Below are 24,819 nucleotides of genomic sequence, written 5' to 3'. Positions count from 1 at the left end.
GAATCAAGCATTTTTAATGCCTAAAATACTTCGTCTTCCCAAGTAACTCACATTTTTCATCAATCTGAAAGTGGTTCCTTTTCATGAGCAATTTGCAAGATTAAAACGCCAACTAATTTTCAGAAAGCAAGAAAATTCAGTACTACTTGTCCTACCATGCACAAATACATAAACTCATTCGAACTGCATTTCCTTACAAGAATTAAACTACTTAGGATGCTTCGAATAAGACTAATTCAAGCCACATTAGCCTCCATAGTAATTCTTCTCTTAATCTTCTTCATATTCTTCGACATCAAATACAAGTCTCCTCTCACAAATTCTTCAATCACCTCACTTACTCTCCATAATACATCCACTCAACTCACCCTATTGATAGGAATCCTCACCCGTCCCGACACATATGACCGCCGGCACTTCCTTCGCCTCATATACGGGACTCAAACCCAATCCATTCCCAATGCCAAAATCGACACAAAGTTCGTTTTTTGCAACCTCACAAAACCCGAACAAAGAATCCTTGTATCGCTAGAGATCATGCGTTTCAACGACATAATCATCCTCAATTGTCATGAAAACATGAACCAGGGCAAGACTTACACATATTTGTCAACGCTTCCTAGAGTCCTCTCCACCCGTTATGACTATGTCATGAAAGCCGATGATGATGTGTATCTACGGCTAAAACCTCTCGCCTTTTCGCTCTATCCATTGCCCAGAAATGACACCTATTATGGTTTTGTGATCCCTTGTCCTAGTGTGAACCCGTTCGTAAATTACATGTCAGGTATGGGATTTGTTCTGTCTTGGGATCTTGTTGAATGGATAGGGAGCTCTTCGATTCCTAAGAATGATACGTTTGGACCGGAGGATAAACTTGTCGGGAAGTGGCTGGATAGTGGGAAGAAGGCGAAGAACCGGTTTTCGAACAAACCAGCTATGTATGATTATCCTGGAACTAATGGAAGATGCTCACATGATCTTATACCAGATACAATAGCTGTTCATAGACTAAAGAGGTGGGATCAATGGTTACATGTACTTAGGTTTTTTAATGTTACCAAAGAGGTTGAATTGTCTTAGTTATAATGTGTGATTTTTTTATTTTTTATGAACGTGGATTTATTTATCAACTGATGAAAATTTTTAATGACAGAAAGTGAAAGGAAAAAAATAAAAGAAATGTAAATAGCCTTCATTTTTCTAACCGTTATTTTTATAGTTTACGCATCAGTTTTCTATAAATTAATAATTGTCAAGTAAAGGATTCCAAGAGTCCATTGGTTCAGAATCTGGAATACGATTATCTTCACGACCATCTTCTCAGGCACCTTGATTATGATCGAAACAACCTATGAATCCACAATAAACATAAAATGGATGCTAAATTCGGATCAATCAAGAAATCGTAGCATTGATATTTCAAATCTTACTTCTGACCGGGAACGCCTTCTTGAAATCTGTTGTTTCGGCCTCTGCTTTTCCACTTGTTGAGGAGTTTCATCATCCTTTTTACTCAGTAAATTCTTCACCTAATCATCAGATTTTATAACATGATAGTATTAACTTGCTTACTCGAGATAATTCAATCAACAGTTAAATAAAACATGTTTTGAAGGAGAAATAATATACCAAGCTCCTGAACTGAAGATTGTAAAACGTCTGTATGTATCTCCCTTTGGCCTGTTTCTCAGCATTGTGCAACTTTTTCCAGAAGCCATAGATGCATCCCATATTCAGGACTTTATTTGCATATATGTTCCATGTAAGCTTCAACCAAATCCAAGAAAAAAAGTCACTATTTATTCGCAATCCGCAATTAATCTAACTCTGTATGAAACATAGTAGTCGGTATGTTGATACAAAAATTACCATTCGTTTATACGCTGCAGCCCTTGGACTGAGATTCTGTTCCAGTAGGAAGGATCCTCGTTTGACTTCTGGAAAAAATCGGCAATCTTGTTGCTCGATTAATCTCCATTGTTGGGATCAATGTGGAATCCAGAAATGCCATCGACTATTATCTCAGCTGGGCCACCTTAATTAGTTGCAAAAGTTGGTAATCCACAGTTCATGGCTTCGACCACTGTAAGGCCGAATGCTTCAAACAGAGCCGGTTGGACAAAAGCTCCCTTTGTATCGGAAATGGCACGATAGAGCTCACCATTTCTTCGTCTATCAGTTTGAGCTGCTATCCATCTTATCTGTCCCTCAAGCTTGTAAGTTTCTATTAAAAGATGCATCTTCTTTATTTCTGCTGATTCTTCTCTGTCTTTTGACTTTGAAGGGTTGAAGAAACCACCAACAATAACAAGATTTACCAAGTTTCTAAGCCTTTTGTTCTTGCCATACCACTCTGCTAGTCCAGTAATATTCTTCACGATATCTAGCCTTGCCATTGTAAAAATTATGGGTTTCTTCCTGTCTTCTAAGTATCCACTGTTTTCAAAAGAAACACCGATAGTAAGTACAACCAAAGGATCATTATTTGCTTGTAGATATTTAGGAAACTCAAAACTCACATGTGCTCACCATTATCAGCTTTACTAAAGAGCAGCTCTTCAATAGCAGCACTGTAGTTCGTAAACCATTTTTGTATATCCGTGTGAGGAAAATACATTGATTGATCGGCCCTTGGAGAAGAAATATTGAATTTCAGATCGAAAACATTGATGCCGGATACAACTCTGCACAGCCCTGGAAGTGTAAAAGCAGTGTGGCTTTCGTACTGCCCCGGCCTATCTTTGCTGAAAAATGGAGAAGTTTCCAGTTTTCACGAACATAAACCTTAGACCTTAGTCTTTATCCAACTATCAAATGTAATCTTCTGACTTTAAATAGTACCAAAGTTAAAAATTTCTTTGAGATGAAAAACTATGTACCTTCCCACGATTTCTTGATATGTGCTTGTAATTATGAAATCTGAAGTATTCATGGCGATTAAATCAGCTGTAAACTGGCACGAAAAGTGGTGCTTAGTGTCATGTTCCTTCCATTTCATGTCCGAGTCATCATACTTTGTCTTCTCTAAAGCATGTGCAATTGTTCCTTGTTCGAAAATGAGGTTTCCATACTCGGTTCAAGCCATATTGGTGTGTGCTTGGGTAAATAAATAGTTATAATTCAACCAATATAGAAGGGATCATCTTTAGATACCAGTGTTATGTCAAGTTTACTAGCCATTAGAGATGCCACCAGGTTTCCATCTGTGTAGTTTCCAATTATTAAATCTGGTTTTCCTTCCATGACTTCGATGATTTTGTTGGTAGCATCCTGTAAATTAATGAATTACACCAAAAGATTAAAAAGACACAAGTTGCAAAATGACTCACAGACAAGGGCGGATTCAGCAATGGTGCAAGAAGGGATTTCTAACCCTGAGTAAACCTCTCCAGGTATGGATAGACATCAAACCGAGAAATCCATTGTCGGAGGATTCCATCTTCTGTCTTGAATGGCACTCTAAGAATGTGGGAATGTTTGGTGTTGAAAACTGGTTCTAGTTCTTGGTTGCATTTAGTCCCCTTCGCATCTGGAATGAGTCGAGTAACCTGCATCACAGGTACCGATTATGTCGAAATTTTCTGATCCAATCTTACATATTTCAGGAAAATATTTCTTCTCAGGTAAGCAGGAAAGGTTGCCCCCAAATACAGTAAGTTTAGACCCTCGATTAAGTTTTTGGGTCCGCCCATGCTTAGAATTCTGCTACTCACCACAAGAATCTGAGGCTTCACGTTAAGACCTTGCTGCTTGATTCTTAGCAGAAATTCCTCTTCCAAAGCTCCTACTTGATCCAGAACATAAACTACCTGTCCAAAAGAACTAGGGTTGGGGGATATTCTTGTTTTGAAAAATTAGACATGAGTTTAAGTTTTTTCCAACCTGCTCACTGTATCTGGCAAGCCAAGAACGTCACACTGGCCAAAGTATCCATGAACAGAAAACAACACAATGTTGAAGATAATGGTAAGCCTGCAAAGAAATTTCTTTATGTTTAATGGATCAGGAGCTTGCAGGATTTCTGAAAGTGAGTGCATTTTTTCATGAACTTTTTCAGCAGTGTCCCCCCATCCTTTCTCAAATCCCCATTCTTTAAACCTGCATTTAATTAGCAAATGTAAAAATATATGTTTGTTTTCGAATCAAAGTAGGGATAAAAAGGGGCAAAAATAAGAAGAATCATGGGATGATTTGATAAGCCCACCTCATCTCAAAGCTCTGATAAGGTGTTTCTTTTGGTAGCGAGATGAGGAGTAATTCAGCAACGATTAGCGCTCCCTGGAGCCTTGAGACTGTGGTGAGGGTCTCATTTACAATGAGTTTCTGCAAATTCAAGGCCAAAAGTTAATTAATATAGAATGTGCGCAGTTTGTATTATCTACGAAGTCTAATATGCCTGAGCCTTAGGACTAGGGAATTTTCATCTTGCAGAAATAAAGTTCTAGGATACTGGATTCCTTGTTTCGTGCTAGATTAAAGGTAAAAGTCTTGAAGAGTTAATGCAATGAGAAATGAGAGTTAGTTCATACTTCTCCATGGTGGTTTAAAGCGAGCAAATAATCCACCAGAGATTGTGCACTTTCCAAGCTTTTGTTATTCAGATTTGAAGTAAGGAATTTGGAGATGTAGCCAACTCCGTTTCCCACAGAAGAAGACATGGTCAAATGAGGTAAGGAATAGTCCATTGCTCCAAAATAAATCTCCAATGCATTCTGATCATTTGCCCTGCAATTTAAAACCATGTTGGTATATCAAACGTTATAATCTTTTTTTTAAAAAATGCTTCATATCGACCTCGAAATGCATTAAACTGCTACAACTAGATTGTATGGTATGCCACGGAGAACAAACCCAAAAAAAATTTATTTATGTGATTGTATGGTATGCCACGGAGAAAAAACTTAAAAAAACACGATTTATGTTATACGTATGTCAATACCAAGTCTCATCCACGGTCATCTCTTTGTATTTCAGGTACTGGGTTGCGGTAATCTCTTCAGCTGATAGATCATTAGCATTGACTTTGACGTACTCCCAGAATCCAGGAGATGGCCTGATGGCGAATGCAACATTTGGAGGAACCACAGCTGCTTCCTGAAAATTTAGCACAATATGTACTCCCTATAAACAGTTTCGTTCTGAATGCTTATTGGTAAGACTTAATAATGAGTTAGCTTATTTAAAAATATTCGAAAGATTCATCAACTATCGTATGCATTTACAAACAATTCAATGTAATAGAGATTGTACTATTAATAATATCAAACTTGATTCTTAAACCTGAGTTGTGCACAAGATGTAACCGAGTAACCCTTCAAGTAAATGAGTCCTTTCAACCTTATCATCTATAACTTGTTCCATTTCACCCATCAAGTGGTGAAGTTTCATCAATCTCCTTCCCTTTTCAATGTACTTAGCAAAGCACCTCTTCGTGTGGTACCGGCTTTGCCTATTCTGACCGTTTCAAGGCCGGTGTATTAGAAGCCATTGGATTGGTCTTGCTGTATAATAGTGAGGCTTGGATATTGAAAGAAATAAGATTTGGTTTATGGGTTATTTCAAGATCTTTGTGGGAATTTACATATGGATGACATTAGCTTTGTTTATGGAAAATCATCATGTTTGAGGGAAAGAGAGGCTTTGGGAAGAGAGGTAAGAACATCTTTCTTTGCTCATCAGGTAGTAAAAGAAAGGAATCTTTGTTGAACACATTAAATAAATTAGTTGTGTGGGGATTTAACATATTTTAAGATGATTGAATTCATAATTTTTAAAAAATAATTCAAACATTAATTTGAATTTTTTGTTTGATGGATATGATCGTGAAGCTCAAACATTATTACCCAATCAATATTTTTGTAGGGAGCAAAGGTAAATCTTTTCTGACTGTTATAAGCATTTTAGTTAGGTATCATTCTTTTCTTTCTACTAGACTTTCAAGAAAATGTCCCCGAATTTTCCTTGGTTTCACGTGTACAAAGTGACTGTTTTTTTTGTTTTCACTACTAGAATATGAGCAACATAAACAATCAAAGATTTTGAGAACTTTTTCCAACTTGGGTTCAAGAAAATTTTCAAAACATAAATACATTATACAATCCAGATTAAATAAAATTTCATGCTAAAATCGGCCTCTATAAATAATATATACTACATTAGGTTTTTTGTGCATTTGTGTTTAGTTAATTTTTACATAAATTTATGAATAATTATTTTGAAAATATTTGTTGTTATTTTGTCATAGGTTGAATATTATTTGTGAATTTTTTATTAAACATATTTGTTTATTTGTATATGGAATTTGTTGAAAGGATGTCTTTGTTTGCCAAAAAACGTTATTACTAGAATGCAAAAAAAGAAGTCGCTAAAATATTCTAAAGCGTGAAGAGGTGTTCCTCATTCCCAAATTAGGGTTTTGAGAAATGCCCTAGCTACAGCCGCGGCCCGCCACCCGCCTTTCGTCCTATATATACATGCTTGGATCCCTTTTTCTAAACATCTTCTTGTGTTTTCTCTTGAAAGAATTGTTTTTGCGTCGATTACTGATTACGGGCGGTCCCGAGTAGATCCCTGGGCGTTACGTATGAGCCGACGCTAAATTATCCTCCACCGCTTCTGGGTTTCTATTAAATCCTCTTTTTTTCAAATCTAGAGGAGATTTACTGCATCAGAAGCGGTGAAAATATAATTTTTGGTTATTTGATATTTTGGCATAGAGATGGAAGTGATGAATATTTCCCCAGATGATTCGACGCTGAAATTACTGAGCGCTATTTTAGAGTTTTTCTTCCTTTATGGGAGAAAATTCAAGCCAGATTTCTGATCCATCTCTGCTTTTTATTAAGCATTGTATTTTTTTTCCGATTATGTTGTGCTGCATTGAATTTATTGAAGGGATATTTCGATTTTTCTTCCTTTCTGGGAGAAGTTCCAAGTTTGGATTTTGATTCGTTGCCTCTGGAATTCTTGGTAATTGTTGAAAACCCTCCAAAGATTTCCCCAGATGAATCTAAGCTGAAATTATACGACTTGATTCTGTGTTGGATTAAGAATAAAGACTGTATACGTCGATATATGTGTGTGTGTATATATATAATGTTTTTTTAAAAAGAAGTCCAATGTTTGAGATGGAAGTGATGATTATTTCCCCAGATGAGTCGAAGCTGAAATTACTGAGCGCTCTTATGTTTTTTCTTCCTTTTGGGCGAAAATCCAAGCCAGATATTCTGATCCATCTTTTATTTTGATTTAATATTTTAATCTTTGAATTTTTTAATAGAAAGATTGATAAGAAGGGCTACTGCGATTGAAAACTTTTTTCTTTGTATGATTGGCATTTCCGAATAATATCCCTCATTTGTAAATACTGGTATTGTATTTTTTGGTAAAACTGAAGGAAATGTCTGGAAAAATGACTTTTTTTCTCAATTGATGTAATTTTATGATGAATTCTGGAATTGTGATATTTTTCTAATTTGCGGGAAAGATATATTTTGGTTTCTAACCAATTTTGATCCTCATAAGATTCGATTATTCGAGATTCGATTATTGGCAAGGCGATGATGGCATGGACATTATTCCAGTTTACTGTCTTCAATGCATTGATCCCCTGAAATTGGATTTAAAAAAAAATCGAAGGAGATGAAATGAACTCTCGGACTGTGATTTGAATTCCTTCTGAAATTCCAACGATCATTGTCAACTTTTGTACTGAGATTTGTGATCTTAAATTTTCAGAGATTATATTTTTCAGAATAACGTAATCAATTGTAGTTATTGATCTCCAAAAGAAAGTCACTTAACATGAAAACATTCTAAAGCCTTGAAATTTTTGAGAGATGGAGTTGAGTTTATAATGGGATTGAGTATTTGTTCTTATGAGTTAAAAAAACAAAAATTAATTCTGATTAAGAAATACCTAAAAAAGAGAACAAATTTTCTCCAAGAAACAAAATATACGGAAAAGAAACTACGTGTTTTGTTAATAATGATTTGATTTGATTCGCTTTCCTTGCACTAATATACCTTTTACATGAACAATTAGTATTAACAAAAATTATTGTCCAGCATCTTATTATAATTTGATATGCAATTACATAAAATCTTCTTGTAATTACATCTCCACTGAACAGCCAATTTCCACCTATCAATGGACCTTCTTGCCTTAATAGAAATATTCAGCTTGCCACAAAGTTCATCTCTCTTCACATCATTTCCCTCCAAGATACACCAGATTTCATCATTTAAAGCAGCTGATGACTCTATATTCTCCGAAAACTTATTATAATTTTGAATTTCCTCGATAATACAGAGCAGAAGCTCGTCTTCTTCAATTGAAGTGGCATACCCACGTAACAGCAAGCGGCATTTCTCTGCTATCCATTTTGCAACAGCAACCTCATTTTCCGCAGAAATTTGAAAACCTGAACAAATGATGCTTTTAATTGATCTGCGTTTACTACGAGGGGTAACCCACAAACGAGCAGTCAATAGTAGCGCAAAGGACAGTTTCCCATCTTGAGAAATGTACAGTGATTCTCTTGGCCATTTATAGAGGGTGTACATTTCAGGTTCTAAGGGGATAAAAGCTTTGTCGTTTGGGTTTTCATTCAGAAGGAATCCATAGTGTTCAAGAAGCTCCAAATTTGTGTACGTGCCATAGCTTAGAAGAATCTGCAGGCAAGAAAAAGAAGTTACAGATTCAAGTTATGCTCATCCCACGAACAATTATGTCCTGAATTCATGTCATACAAACGCACATGTTTGTTCGAGTTTCCTTGCTGAATATATCATTACAAACTCTCTCTTTTTAAAATGAATCAGTCAATGAGCAAATCGTCATTACTCTAAGATACTCACCTTGTAAAATTCTCGAAACTTTTTTAACAATAAAATTCTTGAAATCTAACGTTGATTCAAATTTCATGAAAATGGTCATGTCACTTAATTTTTTAATGGGTGCACCCGAACACAGTTTCTTGAGGCATGACCACATACAAATTCTGAAGTCTAAAGATGTTGAAAAAAACACCTAAATTATAATTGAAAATATCACAGAAACGAAATATCTACAGGCTATGCATGTCAAACACATTTCTTATAGTAAAGGTTCTAAAACGCGTCACGTTCAAGCTCCCAGCCTCACAAGTTTAAACGAGTTTAACACGAGATTAAGAGTGAAAAAAGATTTTTTGTTTTTATTATAATGTTAATTATATCAAGTCAATTAATATATTAAATAACACATAAACATATAAATTTTAAGAATAAATGCATAAATTTTCGAGTTATAAAAAACACAAGTTAGAAAAGACAAAAACTTGTGTGAGACGGTCTCACGGGTCGTATTTTGTGAGACGGATCTTTATTTGAGTTATCAATGAAAAAGTATTACTTTTTATGCTAAGAATATTACTTTTTATTGTGAATATTGATAGGATTGACCTGTTTCACATATTAGGATCCATGAGTCAGTCTCACGTTTGACTCACTCGTTAGAAAATAACAAATCATATGGAGTAAAGCTTTTAACGATCGCTTTTGGGTCAAGCAATCTCTTGTCGCAAAGAAAGGAAGGATTCGAGACATATTTTATTTCGCTCCCATTAAGCTTTTTGTGTTTAAATTTTTTATATTATTAAAAATTTATTATGTAAATGAAATTTTAAAGTTAAAATTTATTAAAAAAATGATTTAAATTTTATTTTAAAAAATCACTTTTTCACGTTTTTCCATGTTTTTATACACTTCGACAAAAGGTCTGACGCTTTTTTAATTTTTTTTGCCCGAAATGAAGCTTTTGCTCACGCTTCGTGCTTAATCACTTTTAAGCTGCGTTTTTTCACGTTTTTTAGAACACTGCTTATGATATGTGGTAACTGAGTTATAATTTTAAACCTCACGCTTAACTCAATGCAGATACGTGCAATACCTGATCTCCTCTCGCATAGTTTATTCTAGCGTAAAAGCAATAACTAGAAGCTGCTTCACTGTAACCAGCATCTATCAACCTATCTTGGTTTTCTTCAGTCAGCTCTTGAGTTGAAAATGCAGTTATGTCTCCTTCACAGGAAGATGTAGCGTTTGAAAAAGAGCCACTCCCACAAGAACTTGAATTTCCTGAATGATCAAATTCTTCTCCAGGTGGAGTGTAATTAAAGAAATCTCCCACAGGGCATAAGCAACCAGCAGTATCCCAAGGTATATGCATAGTCCGTGATGATATCTTCAAAAAGAGCATGATGGAATTTCAGATTAGGATTTCACCGGACTAATATGGTCACACTTGATTCAAGTGTACTACAGACACCAATCCACCATATCTTTTACTGAAAATATTGAATGAAGATGATAAGGGTGTCTTAAACAATCTATGGAAGTGAAGAAAAGGATAAAAAAAGTCTACAAGAACCAATTGGTAAAAAAACTCACAGTCGCAGAGGCCCACAGCCACGCCTTAAAGGTCACAAACTGAGGCTTGAGATGCAATTCACTCATGATGGGACTAATTTCTTCCCACTCCATTTTACATTTGTGAACAGCCTTCTCTGTAGTCCAGATGGCATCATCTATCTAGAAGCCATTATATTATCTTTGCATAAATATATTTCATCTGATGTGAAATCACCATATTTAAACAGATTCATAAATAAAGTACATGTTAATACTGACAAAAACTGTATCAAACAGCAAACTTACCTGTAAAGCTTCAACCTCAAACTGGTTAAAATTAAAGAGCAAGTCATAACTTCGTGGTAGCAGTGTTATGTAAGGGTACCACCAAGAACTCCTTCCCTTGCTCACTTCATGCAATAAAGCAATGGACAATATCTGAACCATGTAAAAATTATAATCAGCATCCAATCATTTGTCAATGTAAGTCAATTAGTGGAAGTTGCAACATTAAGCATTAGTTCATAAATTAACATAGCACAATTTTGCTGTGCGAGTAAATTTTTTCAGGGCAGGAAAGATGAATAGACAATGACAAGTAAAGAAATGGAAAAAACAAATTCGAATAGGATGGATTATATTCCTCGTTTTAAGCCGTGAAGAGCTTTCCTAAATTTGTTTGCTACTTTTTCTCCATCCATCTTTCTTGATCCAATTGTACATGTAAAACACCATTCTTCACTCCATTTTCCGCTCAATCTATAATTATAATTTTTTCCAACTCAGTAATCTTGAAAATAAATACTCCATTTCTGATAAGTGAAGTATGCTTCGATCAAAACTCCATAAAATAGTACATCAGAAAGAAAACCAATACTTATGTCGAGTGTATAAACTTGAAGTTATAGTTCTTTGTTTCAGCCAAAATGAATGGCCACTTTGGACAGAAAAGCACTTGATGTTAGAAGGGGAACATTTCCTCAAAAAAAGATGGGGCTTTTAAATGCTTTTCTGGGGAAAAAAAATTACATCTTGTGATGATAGAGTAGTGATTATAAGCTTTTAAAAAAGAGAAGTTGATGAAGACAAAAAAAACACATTTTTAAGTGCTTACTTCAACATCCAAACACCTCTGAAAACAGGTGAGGTTTTCTTAAAAACACCACCTTTTTCCCCAAATGCTTTTTTATATACAATACGTTTCAAAGTCTGCACAACAGCAAGATTTCAAATAATCCAAAACAAAGAAAATTTTATTCATCATCTCAATTTGTACTCGAATATCACTAACACCATCTAAATAAAAACTGCGCATTGGAGTTTCACAAACGGAGTAATTCATGAACATACATGATAGCAATCCCCTGACAACCAGATCCCCTCAAATAATAATAAGAATAAATAATACATAAATTTAAGAATAGGAAATTTACCTGAGTAGAAGAAAGTAACGGGTATTTGTCCAGAGAAGCAGATAAGTTGCATTCTTTGCTAATTAAAGCATCAGAAGTCAACAACGCAGCCTTCGGAACTCTCAGAACCAACTCGCCTTTCTTTATATCACGTACCGCAGCGAAACCCCTCCTGCATAATCAAAATGTTACTCTAAATTTACATCAAGTTACATGCATACTGATGTCTGAATCTGGATACAGAAACCACAGCTGAGTAGATTTTTCTACCCGCCGGCTTGTGGGAAGTGGGAAACTGAGAGAGAATGGCCAAGGCAAGAGGGAGAAGGGGAATGGGGGTCGGGTGAATCGGAGATCCCAAGCGATGCAGCCCACTCCAAAAATCTCCTGAGATTTGCTTCGTTTTCTTCTTCCATATCCCCCAGGTTTCTGCTTCCCTCCCGGTGTAACTTGGGGATTAGAATAATTTATTCCTTTTTTTTTATTTTTCTACAATAGTAAACTTGAAATTTTATTTATATGACCCAGTAATTAACAATTTATTAATTAATAGACCTCGAGGGTAAGTTAGGTTACTTCAAAATCGGGTTCATCGGATAAGTTCGATAGATCATCTTCGATTTCTCCGGAGTTTTTATTTTTCTTATTATTAAAACAAATGATCATTGAAACTGAAATAATTTATTACATTACTTGATATCGATTAGCTTAAAAAATTATGCAAAGAGCATGAAAAATTAAATAAAATTACTTAATCCAAGTTGATTTAGTGCATGACTCAATTAAGTTCAAATAATTTTGTTATGATATTGACAGGTGTTAACAAATCTGAACAATGTGACTATAGATGCTTGTTGAAGAATCCTCATCCTAATGGGCTCAGCACATTTTTTCTTGAGTCTTTGGGCTCTATGTTCTCTATTAGATTTGACTTAGAATGGGCCAAACCATACCACTTTATGGGATTTAGAACCACCGTGAACTTGGTTCTAAGTCTGTGGAACGAAACTGCATATAGAGAGAGCTTCGGTGAGCACATATGCGCTTTGATCGTATGAAAGAACAGAAATTTGTTTGGACGTGACTTTCTTACGGACATAGTGAAAATCAAGCTCAAAGTGTTTTGTTCTTGAGTGAATGATGGAATTAGCACTCAATGCAGTTGTGTTAATATCGTCACACCATAAACTTAGAATACCGTAACGACGAATGTGAAGTTCAACAAGAAGTGATTTTACCCACAGAAGTTCACACATGACATTAACAAGTGTTCGATACTCAGGTTCGGTGCTTGACCAAGAGACCACGGTTAATTTGTTTCTTGGAGCTCTTTGAGATAGGAGAACTACCGAACGCTAGCTCCGCAAAAACCCGATATGGATCTTGGTATAAGCATAAATGAAACTAACATAATAGCGGGAACCGTTTCTGTTTGTGATTTCAAGTGTGCTTAGGTATGTCCTCTTATGTGTTTTGAGTGTTGGAGGTGATCCGGCGGAGCTCACCTATGTCCTCCTCTTGAGATGTTTCTATTTGTGATTTCAAGTGTGCGAAACAACAACCTCATTTACCGGCCACTGGCAGCAGCTCACCTTTCCATCCATAAACACCAATTCCATTTCTAAGTGAGCATCAAACATAAGTTAATCATGTAATGGATTTTTGGATAAAATTTTAAAAACAATTGTCGTGCGTAATTTTTACATGCATGTAGTATGTAAATAGAAGTTTATGGTTGTCCAAATCATCTGTATTTGAAATAATTCACTTAATAAATTGCAAAATGATTTTTTTTTTAAAAAAATGTATCACGTGAAAAGAAAAATAAATGTCACATTTTGTAGATGTTTTTTAAATTATTATTTTGTAAGAACATGCTTTTACATATTGTAACATATCATTGTTTTTGTTCAAATTTCTTTCCTCTCCAAAATAATTTTCTCCTCGTAAGAGTATTATATCATAATTTTAAAATTTCCAGCCACAAACCGAAACTTATACATAATTTGACTCATACGATAATAAAAACCAAAAAAAACACGCTTTTCCCATCAATAAATTGAAGTATGATTGATATCGAGCACATGCATTGACATGCTCCACGTACCAACAATTGGATTTATAATCATATCATCAAAACTTTATATATAATAAAAATTTCATATATCTTTTTCTTATAATAACCTTTTAATATGAACAAAATAGTGTCCTGGCCTAAATTTTTGTTTTTTTTTACATTCCATATTGCAATATAACTCTCTGTCTTTTAACTTTTTCAATTATGATATGACCCAATTTAAAAGATAATAATTTCAAATTGTAGTATCACAATTTATTAATTTTTACAATTATGATATTACATCAATTTCAACATATTAAACTAATTATAAAAATGACTGTATACGCACGTAATGCGTGTCTCAATGAACTAATAATATATAAAATACGAATATCTGTTTTGATATAATACACAATACAAAAAATCTTTTCAATTTGGTCTCAACATAATTATATTTGATATTCAGGTCTAGTTTTTTTGATAAATAAGTAAATTCAAAATATCTAACCAATTTCTTCATTTTTTTTTTACCTAATAGATAAGTCAGTTTTAAATTTAGAATCATGGCCAATTCTTATTTTGTAAAAATAATAACTAAAACAATTACATATTATTTAAAAAATGAAATATATATATTAAAAATAATATTAATATCCATATATAGTTTTATGCACATTGAATGCGTGTCATTACGCTATTAATTTTATGGTCTTGGATTGATTTTAAAAAAAATTAAAATAAACAACATTTACAGGCCGGAACGGCGGAACCCACCACGCCGAACCTATAAATTGCGTATTTGTAAACCGAGCCACTTAAATCCGACACGTGTACACCCCACCACTAGGAATTTCATGGTGATAAGGTTATCTTTCACCCATTGGGTGATTAGATTGCACGTGTACTCCACACGCTCGGGGACTCAAACCTACACGCTCCATTTGGTAATGCCTACACATTGAATAATGGATCTAGCATTGTCACGCCCCAAAACGGGGTTAGTCGACATCGGTGTTGCTCTCAAATTTACATTCGAAAACAACAAGCCTCAAAAGTACAGAATTCAAAAAATCAATCTTTTATTCATAATACTGAATATTCAATGTCTGATACAACTCTATTAATAACGTTTTACAGCGGAAATGTAAAACCAGAATTACAATGTCTGAACAGATGCAGCGGAATATAAAATATAAATCAGAACTGAGAACAACGATATTCATCACCAGCCCCAAAATTGAATCTGCTCTTCTTCTTCTAACTTTTCTTCCTCGTTCTTATCTGAGATGGGTTTGGTAGGTGAGTGATATGGTTGTCACTCAGTAAGCAGGGGCGGGAATAACTCCCAGTTTTCGAAATCCCATTTTACAGAAATAGCAATATAACAATATACAGAAAACTCTTGTTTCCATAACAGGAATCAGAATTCAGAAATCACAATATTCAGAACAGAAATCAGAATTAGTAAGCACTGAGCACGTTAGTGAATTTCATGGCTAAACTGATATCAGTCCCCTATATGTTCTCTCCTTTAAGGGGTAAGGCCAGAATCAGAATCAGAATTCAGAAATGTTCAGAATATATATTCCTACCATTAGTTCACTAGGGAGTTTCAGTGCTTCAAAATCAGATATCATAAATCAACATAAAATATGCTTTAAAACATATATTATCAAACTGATTTCAAGATATTTATACATAAGCCCACTTACTGTAATTTGCTGAAAGAATTTCGGTTGAAGTCTGGAAATATGCTGTTCTTGCTACTGGTTTCTACTGCTCGAAAATCAGCACTCTCTTAACTCGAAAATTCAAGTGATAATCTCAAGATTTGTGTAACACCAATTTAGAGACTGATGGTGTTATTTATAGGCAAGGTTTCAGACTGTTTGCCTCCCAATTAATGGCCATAATCTGCCATTAAGTGCCATTACAGCCTTTAATTTACATGATAAATGCTTCAGTTACAAATCATAAGTTGGATTAGTAACTGTCTGTTGGAATTCGCTCTTCTGCTGCTGGATTCTAATCTGCTGGAAAATATCAGCTTCTGAAATAATAGCTTCTGCTGGAAATCTGTCTGCTGGAAAAATACCATCTTCTGAATTATTGAGTGCTACTGGAATTGTTATCTTCTGCTGGAATTTCAGGTTCTCACAAGCATCTTATTTCGGTACGTTTTAAATCGATCATTGAGAATGACTAGGATATGTTTGGTTCGAATTTTTTTACATATATATAAAATTTTAAAATTGTGATATTTTTATTAAAATTTCTGACACATATTTTTACAAAGTTAAGTATCATGTTTCTCAAGAAGATTTTTAGCTATCTGATTTGAAATAAGATGTATGGCATTTTAAATTATTGTCATATTTAGTAAAAAAAAACATATTAATACACTATCAATCATAGTGATGTCACATTTTATAAGTGTCAGGTCAAATTTTTAAATTAGAAACTGATTTAATTTTTTTTTAATGATGATACACATTAAATAAATTATCGTGCTAACAAAGTGAACTACGAATTACGCATATCGAGTAAAATTTATTGGACAAATTATGTACGATAAGCTTACCCGAGAAAATCAAACTCCTGATCATTAGTCAAATATTCACATGGTCTATCAAGTATCAACTCTGACAACTAATTTAAGCTATTGAATATTTGAATAAAACTAAATCGATCACACTTTTAATAAATAAGTCAATATTCTACAAGACAATCGAGATGAGTAAACTTATAAAACATGAGTCTCGCCAAAATAATTAAAATTTTATTTTAAAAGAAAACAAACTAATAAAAAGATGTGAGGATGGATACTTGCTCATTTTTCACTCGAATTCCATAAATAAAGAAATATCCCGAATCTAGGAATTAAACTAAACAAGTTACTACATGTAATGGGGGCACCATTCAATAAAGTCCCTACCCTTTAGCCTGCTTGAATTGATTTTGACTTGAATTATTTACCAAAGATTCCCACTAACGAGTAACGATGGCTTCAATAACGGCCACAGGAATGAAAAAAACAAAGGACCCATGATGCATTAAATAACAAAATAAATCGTGAAAAAACTTCCAGAAAAAAAAAGGTGAAAAAAAACTACAGCTGAGCATAAAAGGAGAACTAAATGACAACTTGCAGCTTCGTTTAATTTCCGGAAGAGTGTAGAGCATCTGTGTGTGGTGCAAGAGTGTGATGTATTTGGTTTGCCATTGTTTATTTGCTATCTAGTGACGTTGATCCCTAAGAATTCAACTAAAGGTTGGTTTTCTTTGTTAAATGTTTATTTTTTTTTTAACAAATATGTTGCTTTCCATCTATCTGCTGCTTATTTGGTTGGTGTTATAAAAAAGTTTGGATCTTTGCTATATGAAGATTCAAGATAGCCTCAACTTTGGTGGCAGCAAAAGGTTGAGGTTATTTTAATCGTCATTCAAATAAAATGGTGCAAAGTTACGCTGAGTTTATTTAAGTTGAACAGGTTCTTGAAGGGCAATGATTTCTCTCTTTGTTCTTTTCATAGGTTTTGGTTATTTGGTGGTTTTTTGTGGAACATCAATGTGTTTGCACCGCTAATCTTGTGTCATTTGTGGTTTCCTAATATTGCAGAAGCCTTTAGAGTGGTTCTGTTGCTGCACAAGAACTAAGGCCCTAATTGAATTTTGAGTTGTTTTTTTTTTGCTCGGTTGGATTTTACATTCTTTTCATTCAAAAGTAAAGTGGGAATTGGTTAAAAGTTGAAAGTTTGTGGTTGTTTGCCAGTTTTATTGCTTAAGGAGATAAGATAAAGGATTCAAAGACAACATCTTTGAATTGTTTAGTCCACCGAGAATCATAGGTACATAATGTCTGTTGTTTTGTTTTGGGTGGTTTCTCCCGCTTCGGATATCTCAAACGGCACTGGATTCTTGGAGCCTGTCCGAGAACGAAATCGAATTCTTGATTCATTTAGGGCCTTTTCTCCGTGTAGAAATTTGATCGGGAATGGCAGGCTCGATAAGGGACAAAAGAATAGGCGAAGCTTTAGCTATACAAATACTGGTTTTAGGTATTCATGCCTGGGAAATTACGATTTAGGGAATGAAAATAGACTCTCCGTGGCATCGAGTATGGTGGCTAGTCCAGCAGGAGGTATCAGCTTATCATCTGAGCAAAAGGTTTATGATGTGGTTTTGAAACAGGCGGCATTGGTTAAGAGACAGCTGAAGTCGACTGAGAACATTGAGGTGAAACCAGATATTGCTCTTCCAGGATCTCTTAGCGTATTGAGTGAAGCTTATGATAGATGTGGAGAAGTGTGTGCTGAGTATGCCAAGACGTTTTATTTGGGTTAGTACTTGTAATTAAGTGTCTGGTTAGCAAAAATTTAATTATCACTTGGAAAAATTAAAGTCATTTTTTTTTTATCTTTTTGGGGGTTTTTTTTCAGGAACCATGCTCATGACTCCTGAAAGGAGAAAAGCAATCTGGGCAATATATGGTAGGGTTTTATTGTCTCATAAATCTTATTTTCTATATCAAAGTATTGAAAGATTAATCCGATCTTAGTTCGCAAAGTGCTACCTTTTAACGGCATTTGATAAATCTATTTCTTGAACTTCACGAATCAAGAAAATCTTGCAATCAAATTGTGTTTTAAATTCAATGAACTACTATTCATTACTTTCACCTTGTACGAATTGATTCTTCTAATTTTTTTTTGTGTTTAAGTATTCATTCTCAGCTCCCCAACCGAAATAAGCTTTTCAAAGAATGCCTCTCGTGGTTTTGTTAATGCTAAACTAGGTTGTTAAATTGTTATTGTCCAGACCAACAAGTCTTGGAGGCATTTTAGATAAAATGATTGTATGATTTTTAGATGTCTGATGTCTTCAAATCCTTATTCTAAAAAAAATAAATAAAGAAAAACAGAGACTGAGCTTGATCAGCTGAAATTTTGTTATTATATTAAGGTCATTGGTTGAGTTCTTTGAATAGATTGGGTGTCGAATTGAAATAGTTTAGCGAGCATACTTGAAGAATGTTTGAAGTATCTTAGTTGTGCTAAGATTTATAAGTGTGTTGTGCCCGTTGGATGTGTTTTTTACAAGTTTTTCCAGTGAGATTCTTGTGATTGTGTGATAATGGACGGTCTTCCATGGTTAAATTTACGAGTAAAAGCCAACTCGGGAGGCATGTTCTTTTAAATTAAAAAAAAAATGAATTTGATTTCTGAAGAGTAATCTGAAGTATAAATGTTATGAGTAACAAGCTGAAATTTTATTTCAACTTGAAATTGCTTAAAGAAGAAAAGGAAATCATAATCTAGAGTAATAAGGTATAATGGTGCAAAACTCACTATTCTTTTATCAATATTCCTCTGAACAGTATGGTGTAGGAGGACAGATGAACTTGTTGACGGGCCAAATGCATCACATATAACTCCTACAGCCTTAGATAGGTGGGAGTCGAGGTTGGATGATATCTTTAGAGGGCGTCCATTTGACATGCTTGATGCTGCTTTATCTGATACCGTTTCCAAGTTTCCTGTCGACATCCAGGTTAACACTCAATATCCTCCGGCACTTTTATGCCAGTTCATGATGAACTCGCAAAAAAAAATTAATCTAAAATTCGCAAACATGAGGGAGAGGCGTTAGTTGATAGCATAAATAAAAGCTTGTTTTCCATTTTGCTTTAATGTCAAAGCTATTTAAAGTCAAATTATTGTGTTAGACCAGTTTTTTTGCGTAATTTGTGTGCTTTGCATAAGGGAAGTTCAAAGTGCATGAATAAATGTAACATTTTGATATAAACAAGGGGGAGGCGCAAAAATACAATGTTTGTTGTAAACTAAACTGAAGCTCAGCATGTAACTGTATCTTTTCAAGAAATTGACCACCAGTGACAATTGTCTGTATTCATCCTGTAATTACTTTATCTGACTCGTCACATGTATTATTCAGCCGTTCAGAGACATGATTGAAGGAATGAGGATGGACCTCTGGAAGTCAAGATATGCAAACTTTGATGAGTTGTATCTATACTGTTATTATGTAGCTGGTACCGTTGGATTGATGAGTGTGCCAGTTATGGGAATCGCACCTGAATCACAGGCAACCACAGAAAGTGTCTATAATGCGGCTTTGGCTCTAGGACTTGCAAATCAGTTAACCAATATACTCCGGGATGTTGGAGAAGAGTAAGTTTATATTGACTGAAGAATATGATCATTTTTTTGAAGCATTTACTTGAAATAAAAGTGTTTTTTGGCTCATTGTTGCGTGTAACTTGAATTAGAATATTTATCTTTGACAAATGTGTTATGGGCCAATAATTGTCCCTGTTGTTCTATATGGCACGTCAATCAAAACAAAGTACGTACTTGAGATGTAATGAAACACAATTATGGTGAATATTAATATTGTTGTCTTCTTCTTGATTGCTTCAAGTGCAAGAAGGGGAAGGGTCTATTTACCTCAGGATGAATTAGCCCACGCCGGGCTTTCAGATGAAGACATATTCATCGGAGAGGTAACAGACAAATGGCGAACATTTATGAAAAAGCAAATTGCGAGGGCAAGAAAATTCTTCGACGACGCAGAAAAGGGAGTCACAGAGCTCAGCTCCGCAAGCAGATGGCCTGTAAGCATTTGTTACCTTTTCAAACTCATCTTTTTAACTTGATACAAGCTACCTTTTAGTCACAAAATATTGTAGGGCATATAAATTTATCTTCACCTCTCGTACGTTGGTTTTGTCTGGTGCAGGTGTGGGCATCGTTACTGTTGTATCGACAAATATTGGACGAGATCGAAGCAAATGACTACAACAGCTTCACGAGGAGGGCCTATGTTAGCAAACCAAAGAAGATTATAGCTTTGCCAATAGCATATGCGAAGTCTCTTGTTCCTCCATCATCAAGAACCTCAACCCCTCTTGTAAAAGCTTGAATATTAACATAGTAACTTACTTGAATACTGAGTTACATACTTAAAAGAAACCAAGTATAATTTGTACATCTCAGATTATGGTAATTCAGTGGTCAAATTCTTTGTAAAAAAAGAGAAAAATTGGGGGGGAAAAATCTGTTTTTCATTTAAATATTGTATACTCAAAATATTGCAATCATGTAGCCAATGTTTTGATACATTAATTGGTAGTGTAAACGAATCGAATCGTTCCAAATATATGAAAAATTTGAAGTTTCGAATGCAGCTTGAATTAGTTCTATTCGAGCTCGATTTGAAATTCGAAAATTTTAAACTTTTGACTCGAATTCAATTCGAATTGAAGTTCGAGTTCGACTCGAAAGTTTCGAACATGTCTGCAAAATAATTGAATTATTGCTCTAAAATATATAATTATATAATATCATATTGATAAAATACTAAAGCTTATGAGCGGTTCGTGATCTATCGAACAATGAGCTCGAGTTTGGCTCGGGAAAAAGTTCGAACATATTTGAATTAAGTTCGAATTCAATAAGCTCAAATGCCAATCAAATATTTTTCGAGCCGACTCAAAAAACTCGGGAACCAGTTCGATTCGTTTACACCACTATTATTTTATATATTTAAATGCCCTAGAACTTGAAAATAATATGCGGTGGTAGAATTTTTTAAATATTTATTTTTGAACAAACTTATGCCTATATCAAAATATAAAATCAAGCCTCGTATCGTAATAAAAAAAATATCTAACAAAATTTTCAGACATAAATTCTAAAATATAAGAAATATAATAACATTTACTAATTCCTCTTTCAGTCCTGTGTCAGCTTAGCAAAGGCAAGCAAATAGGCAGGAAAGAGACGTCCATATCATATGGGCTTTACCAAATAAGGCCAAACTTGAGCCCCGTTGGCCCAGGCCTTCCAATCCCAATTTGTAAATCGTGAGAAGTGGGAACGAAGCCCATAGCGCCAATCTAAGCAAATATGAAATAACTAACCACAGGCCACAGCGAATAAAAAGGCTGTGGGAATCAGATTTGAACAGAATGGAGATGACCACTGCACAACTTTACGATGAATTTTCATCCAGGATATGAACGAGCACGGAATCGAAACTCTGCATGATATCATACTTCAGCTTTACATGGTCTCACTATCATTATTTATCATCTTGATGCAACGATGTATATGACTATATGAGGCTGCTTGTGACTTTATTCCGGAATATGGTGGTTTGCTTTGGGAAAGCTCGAAGAAGATGCTTCTATTCGTAAAAGCAGATATCTTCACAGAAATGAAAGAGTTTCTCCGTCGACAAAAGCGATAGTAATAGCTTTTCTGCATCAGATGGATCCAATGGTCCGGAAAATACATATTTTTTTCTCTGATACGTCTGCCAAATGATATCTGAATACATATTTGGCAAGATTAATACATTTCGATTGTATCAGTAAGTTATGAAAATAAAAATTAACATAAATGAACTGAGTTTTAAAATTTTTTCCCATGTTAGGACCATATTTTTATATGATCTACGTGGTATTAAGGATTTTATCCTAGATGTGTGTTTTCTGTGATTAAGAAAAGGCTTTGTTGTGTTGCACACGTGAGTCGAGAATTCTCGAGTGATTGTGATATTCTCGACAAATTTTAGAGATACTTTCTTTGTAATCAACACATTTAAAGCGAGTCAAAAACGTGTTTTCCATAACTCGAATAAGCGTTTTTCCCCCCGCTCTATCTTGTAATGAATTATTAACCGTTGTGTTTCTTGCTCATTCCCTTTACACTTGTTAATTCAATTCACGATTGAGATACATGGCAAAAGCATATTCAATACTAGTAACTTGATATACCCGTACTAATATCAAATTAATCTAAAATTATACAAAATTTACATATAAATTTTAAAAAAAAAATAGGTCACCCGACCTGCCAATAAATGTGGCTCCGCCACTACAGATAACAAATGTTCATGCCAAAATAAAACTCTCTTCAAACCAAATGATTTAATCACATTCAATATTAAAAAATAAAACCATAAAATCAAATATCATCTATCAAGATCCAATTCAAAATTGCAAAAACTATATTATTAAAACCATCCACGAAAATGAAATGCATGCGCATCACCCATGCAAGCAAGGAAAACAGACTGCTTTAAAATTGAAAAATAATTAAAAATGCTAACATGTTTGCTATTGCATTAGAATTTGATAGTTCTTATTTGGATATATTTTTGTTGGGCTAAACTACCTACACATTTTGGCCAAAAATAATGTCAGGCAATTGCCCTCCTTTGTCCATACTACTCATCTGCCTCTGGTGAACTGTAATTGTGAAAATTATTGAGACAATAAACTGTAATTTTAAAATAATAATTTTTAATAAAAAAAGAAGAAGTTAAAATAGATCATGACACTAAATCTTTTGTGTTATTATTAATAAACTTAATAATAGTAAAAGATGATTAATTGAATTATCCGTGGGAAACGTAAATCTCACTTGAAGTTCATATAAATTGTGGAGTAAAGACGATCTCACGAATTTTTATCTGTGAGACGGGTCAACCCTGCCGATATTCACAATAAAAAGTAATACTATTAGCATAAAAAGTAATACTTTTTCATGGATGACCCAAATAAGAGATCTGTCTCACAAAATACGACTCGTGAGACCGTCTCACACAAGTTTTTGCCTAAATTGTGTATGTTGAGCAAATAATGAACTCTTTAATAAGGTCGTTGAATTTAAGCTAAATTAACAAAAAAAATTTACACATGCTAAATTAACATAATTTATGTGCGAAAAAAGTGATTTTCTTAAAAATCATATTGTTTAGTTACAAAATTTGTTTTTAAAAAAAGCATTTACAAAATATTTTTTTAGAAGCTAAACTTTCTTTTTCTTGTGCTTCTGATTCTACTTCAATTTTTTAAAATAAAAACAAAAAACAATTTTCAGTATTTCTCGCATTGTCATGTTTTACTTAAATCACTTTAGAAATATATCTGATTGTACAGAAAGCCAACATCAATAGAATGTATCCGACAAATTCAAAATACTATAAACGCCCACCCTACTAAAAATCCATTTTATTTGTTTAATAATTTAGAAATACATATGGATTTTTTTTTTACAATTTTATGTTTTATTTGATTATATGTAGTCTACATAAAAATTTAATGATGAATTCGTTGATATTAATAATTAATCTACATGCTACTTGTTATTTTAATATATATCGTATCATAGTTTTTATTTTTATGGATCATGGTGATACTTCATGGATGAGTCCATCTAAATTGAGCTCACACCTGATCATGGGCCTCGGCTCATTCTTAGCCAAGGTAGAAGGCTCATGACAGACCCAATTATTCTCCTATAAATACCAGATTTGAGTGTCCAACTCATTCATATTCACATACTATTTTTCAGCAGCCCCTTTTATATCCTCAGACTCTGACTTGAGTGTCGGAGGGACTACGCCGGGACACCCTCCCGCCCCCTTCTAACGGTCTTCTTCGTGATTTCAAGCTCAGGGCAAATTCAAAATCTGCATCTGGATTAGTGTCACTTACTGGAATCGGACCTTAAATTCAGTGAGTATCGGATCACATATTTATATAATTTACGTGTTGACGCATGCATTCATTCATTTCTAGTGCCAAATTATAAAAAATAATAAAATAAACAGAAAGAACTTTAAACAGAAAGAACTTTGCGGATATAATAATTGAACAGAAGCCAATATCTTCCTCAGTAACCGATTTCATCCACAAAATCGAAAATGGCCCATTGAAATCAACATAAATGTAGATATTCAAAGAAATCATCATTAAAATCTCGTGGTGCCTTTATGTATATATGGCGTACGAAGATGAGCGTGAATTACTTGGTCCATTGGAACATCATCTCTCCCACGATTCTTCTTTGCATTAAAAATTCAGTTTTAAACTTACACGCATAGTCGTGTTACCCTTTTTTTTTTTTTTTTTTTTTTTTTTGT

General features: G+C 34.2%; 3 protein-coding genes, 2 non-coding genes and 1 pseudogene across 8 annotated transcripts; 4 read left to right on the top strand and 2 right to left on the bottom strand.

Moving 5' to 3' along the window:
• The first annotated feature begins 112 nt into the window (after window positions 1–112).
• LOC140970948 (beta-1,3-galactosyltransferase pvg3-like) lies at window positions 113–1,122 on the top strand. Its single transcript, XM_073432959.1, has one exon. The coding sequence runs from the start codon at window positions 157–159 to the stop codon at window positions 1,081–1,083; it is 927 nt and encodes a 308-aa protein (XP_073289060.1). The 5' UTR covers window positions 113–156; the 3' UTR covers window positions 1,084–1,122.
• Window positions 1,123–1,179: 57 nt separating this feature from the next.
• On the bottom strand, window positions 1,180–5,448 carry LOC140970949 (sucrose synthase 5-like; annotated as a pseudogene).
• A 1,273-nt stretch (window positions 5,449–6,721) lies between these two features.
• Window positions 6,722–6,831, top strand: LOC140971910 (small nucleolar RNA Z103). The gene has a single exon (XR_012174384.1). It is a non-coding gene; the product is annotated as a small nucleolar RNA Z103 (small nucleolar RNA).
• Window positions 6,832–7,130: 299 nt separating this feature from the next.
• On the top strand, window positions 7,131–7,238 carry LOC140971911 (small nucleolar RNA Z103). Its single transcript, XR_012174385.1, has one exon. It is a non-coding gene; the product is annotated as a small nucleolar RNA Z103 (small nucleolar RNA).
• A 765-nt stretch (window positions 7,239–8,003) lies between these two features.
• On the bottom strand, window positions 8,004–12,278 carry LOC140970947 (protein SET DOMAIN GROUP 40). Of its 3 annotated transcripts, none has more exons than XM_073432957.1 (6): window positions 12,078–12,268; window positions 11,829–11,979; window positions 10,702–10,805; window positions 10,435–10,575; window positions 9,935–10,228; window positions 8,004–8,676 (listed from the first exon to the last, which is right to left on the bottom strand). In XM_073432957.1, the coding sequence occupies exons 2-6, from the start codon at window positions 11,878–11,880 to the stop codon at window positions 8,050–8,052; spliced, it is 1,218 nt and encodes a 405-aa protein (XP_073289058.1). In that variant the 5' UTR covers window positions 11,881–11,979; window positions 12,078–12,268; the 3' UTR covers window positions 8,004–8,049. The 3 variants fall into 3 exon arrangements, with proteins under 3 accessions (XP_073289058.1, XP_073289059.1, XP_073289057.1); XM_073432956.1 differs by having other exon boundaries at window positions 8,005–8,676; window positions 10,702–10,833; window positions 12,078–12,278; XM_073432958.1 differs by lacking the exon at window positions 12,078–12,268 and having other exon boundaries at window positions 10,702–11,207; window positions 11,829–11,938.
• A 4,670-nt stretch (window positions 12,279–16,948) lies between these two features.
• On the top strand, window positions 16,949–20,876 carry LOC140970946 (phytoene synthase 2, chloroplastic-like). 2 transcript variants are annotated; one of them, XM_073432954.1, is made up of 7 exons: window positions 16,949–17,137; window positions 17,486–18,205; window positions 18,306–18,356; window positions 19,244–19,416; window positions 19,822–20,057; window positions 20,308–20,500; window positions 20,626–20,876. In XM_073432954.1, exons 2-7 carry the CDS (start codon window positions 17,722–17,724, stop codon window positions 20,806–20,808), a joined length of 1,320 nt encoding a protein of 439 aa, XP_073289055.1. In that variant the 5' UTR covers window positions 16,949–17,137; window positions 17,486–17,721; the 3' UTR covers window positions 20,809–20,876. The 2 variants fall into 2 exon arrangements, with proteins under 2 accessions (XP_073289055.1, XP_073289056.1); XM_073432955.1 differs by lacking the exon at window positions 16,949–17,137 and adding an exon at window positions 17,246–17,357.
• The last annotated feature ends 3,943 nt before the right edge of the window (window positions 20,877–24,819 follow it).

The sequence above is a fragment of the Primulina huaijiensis genome, chromosome 2 (assembly GCF_012295235.1).
Source record: "Primulina huaijiensis isolate GDHJ02 chromosome 2, ASM1229523v2, whole genome shotgun sequence".
NCBI lineage: Eukaryota > Viridiplantae > Streptophyta > Magnoliopsida > Lamiales > Gesneriaceae > Primulina > Primulina huaijiensis.
Note: the sequence above shows the minus strand (reverse complement) of the source record. Positions and strands in the feature narration are given on the sequence as shown.